The 2,723-nt window shown below is 31.8% G+C and overlaps 1 protein-coding gene across 1 annotated transcript; it reads left to right on the top strand.

The window, feature by feature from the left end:
- Nucleotides 1–414: 414 nt before the first annotated feature.
- LOC105336047 (uncharacterized) lies at nucleotides 415–2,396 on the top strand. Its single transcript, XM_011440220.4, has 4 exons — nucleotides 415–549; nucleotides 651–836; nucleotides 2,011–2,155; nucleotides 2,272–2,396. Exons 1-4 carry the CDS (start codon nucleotides 547–549, stop codon nucleotides 2,331–2,333), a joined length of 396 nt encoding a protein of 131 aa, XP_011438522.3. The 5' UTR covers nucleotides 415–546; the 3' UTR covers nucleotides 2,334–2,396.
- Nucleotides 2,397–2,723: the final 327 nt, after the last annotated feature.

The raw sequence follows: 2,723 nt of genomic DNA, 5'->3' as shown, positions 1-2,723 counted from the left end.
TATTTCATCAAAGCTGTTTAAAACTTATTTATTATGGTTCTGAATCTTATATTAATGTCTAAAGAAATGGATAAAAAAAAAAATTTTACGTGCGTTGACTAAATGAATGATTCCACTCAAGATTTGGGAATGGATTACAAAGCTTAAGAGCTGACGTAATGCAGTTTCATTTTACATAGATTTTATGTGTCTTAAAGAAAATAAAGAATCATATAAACATCATGGCAGGTTTAGTATCATCATTACCTAGCCTACTTGGCTAATGTCTCTCGTTGTGATTGACGGCCATTTCCGAAATGGTGGTTTAAAAAACTCAATTGCAAACGTGATACCCTAAATCATTAATATGCATATGATGAAAATAATTAATTGGACTGAAACTGATTTATTACCTTGCGGCGTTGTTTTAGCACAAAAGCACAAACATCAGCATCAGGTTTTCAGAAAATGAAATGAAAAGCCCGAAAAGGCTTTCGGATGTCGGTATAAAAGTAGAAACATTTTGTTCTTGGCATATTTCCTTTGTGAAATCAACAGGGTTAAACTATGGTAAATCTGTTTATAGTGTTTATAGTGAATTTAGATTTTAAAATCATTATTTTCCTTTTCACATTAAAAATTGATTTCGTTCTTTTTTGTTCTTTCTACAGTTTCGGTACTTCTTGATATTTTCATTGACCTTTTTACTGCTAACGGAAGATGTTAGCGGCGGCTGGAGAAGAAGATTTAGAAAGTTCGTTAGAAAAGCTGCAAAAGTTGCCAAAACTGTGGCCACCGTACACACAGTTGCAAAGGTCGCAGCAGCAGTGGTTGGAAAAAGATCTACAGACGACGAGGTAAGAAATACGTTGCTGTTTAATTTGATGTATTTACTACCTGATTTGTAGAACAACATAAACACAACTATTCCCAATGTCCCTTATAATACGAGACCTGATTGGTTAACAAGCCGGGTGTAAATTCCCGTGCCACCTGCTGAAGCTGGGTGTAAATAAAATGTGACGTAATAATACCTTTCCTGTTTACACGTGCACCCTTCAGATCTTTGCTCAAAACGAAAAAATAATTGGTCAAAATCCTTATTTATTAATACTCTATTGGTATGAATAAATTAATTTCAGTACAATTAATATTAGTTAATTAATGGTTCTTTGTATCGAACTTATTTCCCTTGAGAATTTATTCGAGTGCAAAGTGGCACAACTCTTACAAAAATTGTCTGCAAAGAACATGACAAACAGATCTCCTTCTCATACAACTTCCGAAAGTGCTTACAAAAAAAAGCCAACTGTTGTCCCCAAAAAACACTTCTAAAAGGAAATCAAAAAAAAATATAAAAAATGCTGCGAAATCGTCTTCTGGAAAAAAAAGCACGGACTTTGAAAAATTTGTCGCCCATCAATTAAATGAAGTACTGTATCATTTTACAAGTATCTGGATTGAAGAAAAGCTAATGAAGAAAAATATATAAATCATGGTCGCTCGAAAATGCAAGGCATGTATCTAATATTCCCAATATTTCTAATAACATTTGACATTATTAAAGAAAAAGGACTTCATCAGAGTATTAAAACAGCCAAAGGCAGAGTTAAAAAAAGGGAAGGATGATGTGGAACATTATCCAAGCATTTAATATTGTCTATCAACTGAAACTCCTTGTGGGTTACCAAACAAAATCAAAATGGATATACGACGAGACTAGATAACATGATAGAAATGACAAAAGGAACTTTAAGTGTTGCAAACGATCCAAATACAGTAGAGATTTGTCAAGAAAACCCAAGATGAAAATTGGGGGAGGGGGGGGGGGCTGTATGGTGTATTGAATGATAACAAATATGACTTCGAAGGAGTACCTTTTAATACATTCTATGAAAAACAAAATAATAATGTCTTTGTGGAATTGAAATGTCTTTTCATAAAAAGTATGAAACGTGTTTGATTAGTATTTATACAACTTCAAACATGGTCAGTTTAAAATAACGTTGTCATTTCTTTTTATTGACACAGGTATTTAGTTTGAATGTTTGTAATTTCAACTCATTCGATCTGGACGAAGATCAAAAAATCAGTGAAACAGAGTTGTCGACATTGATTGATATTACTGGAGCTGAAGATTTAGATGAATTCTTTGAAAAATTGGATGTCAACAAAGGTAAGATAGACATTTTAAAATACACAAATGAAACGTTTATTGATCGTCACTCAAAGTAGTCACTTGAAAATGATAACTCAATACAATTGCTGTTGTACTCTTACTTTAATTTACAGATGATGCCGTCACTATTCAAGAATACAAAAGTTCACAGTTAATAAAGGAAATCTGCATCTAATTGTTTCACTCGATTTTTTTTCTATGTATTTTTTCTTAATAAAAACATTTCTGTTTAACTTTATGTTTGATATTTTTGGTCATTCGTTTGTTTCTGATTCTGTTTCAAAGGGGTTTTGTTGATAATGTTGAACCTCATCCCTGCCTATTTAAAACCTTTGTTTTGTTTTGAACATATTTTATTGATTACTCAAAAGGATAAGAAAAAGTTCCTACAACTTACGAGTTCTTCTCCTAATTTAAAACCTCTTGCAAGTTCAGATGAGTATATGATTCAAATAACGGTACGTATGTGTTAAATAATTGTTTACAAATTCATTAAGGAACGCTTACATTTAAATATTTTTTCTTATCTCTTAAAAATGAAAAAAAGAAACTTTTCCAACGGTAC

Source organism: Magallana gigas, chromosome 7 (genome assembly GCF_963853765.1).
Source record: "Magallana gigas chromosome 7, xbMagGiga1.1, whole genome shotgun sequence".
Taxonomy (NCBI): domain Eukaryota; kingdom Metazoa; phylum Mollusca; class Bivalvia; order Ostreida; family Ostreidae; genus Magallana; species Magallana gigas.
This window is presented reverse-complemented; position numbering and strand designations above follow the sequence as displayed.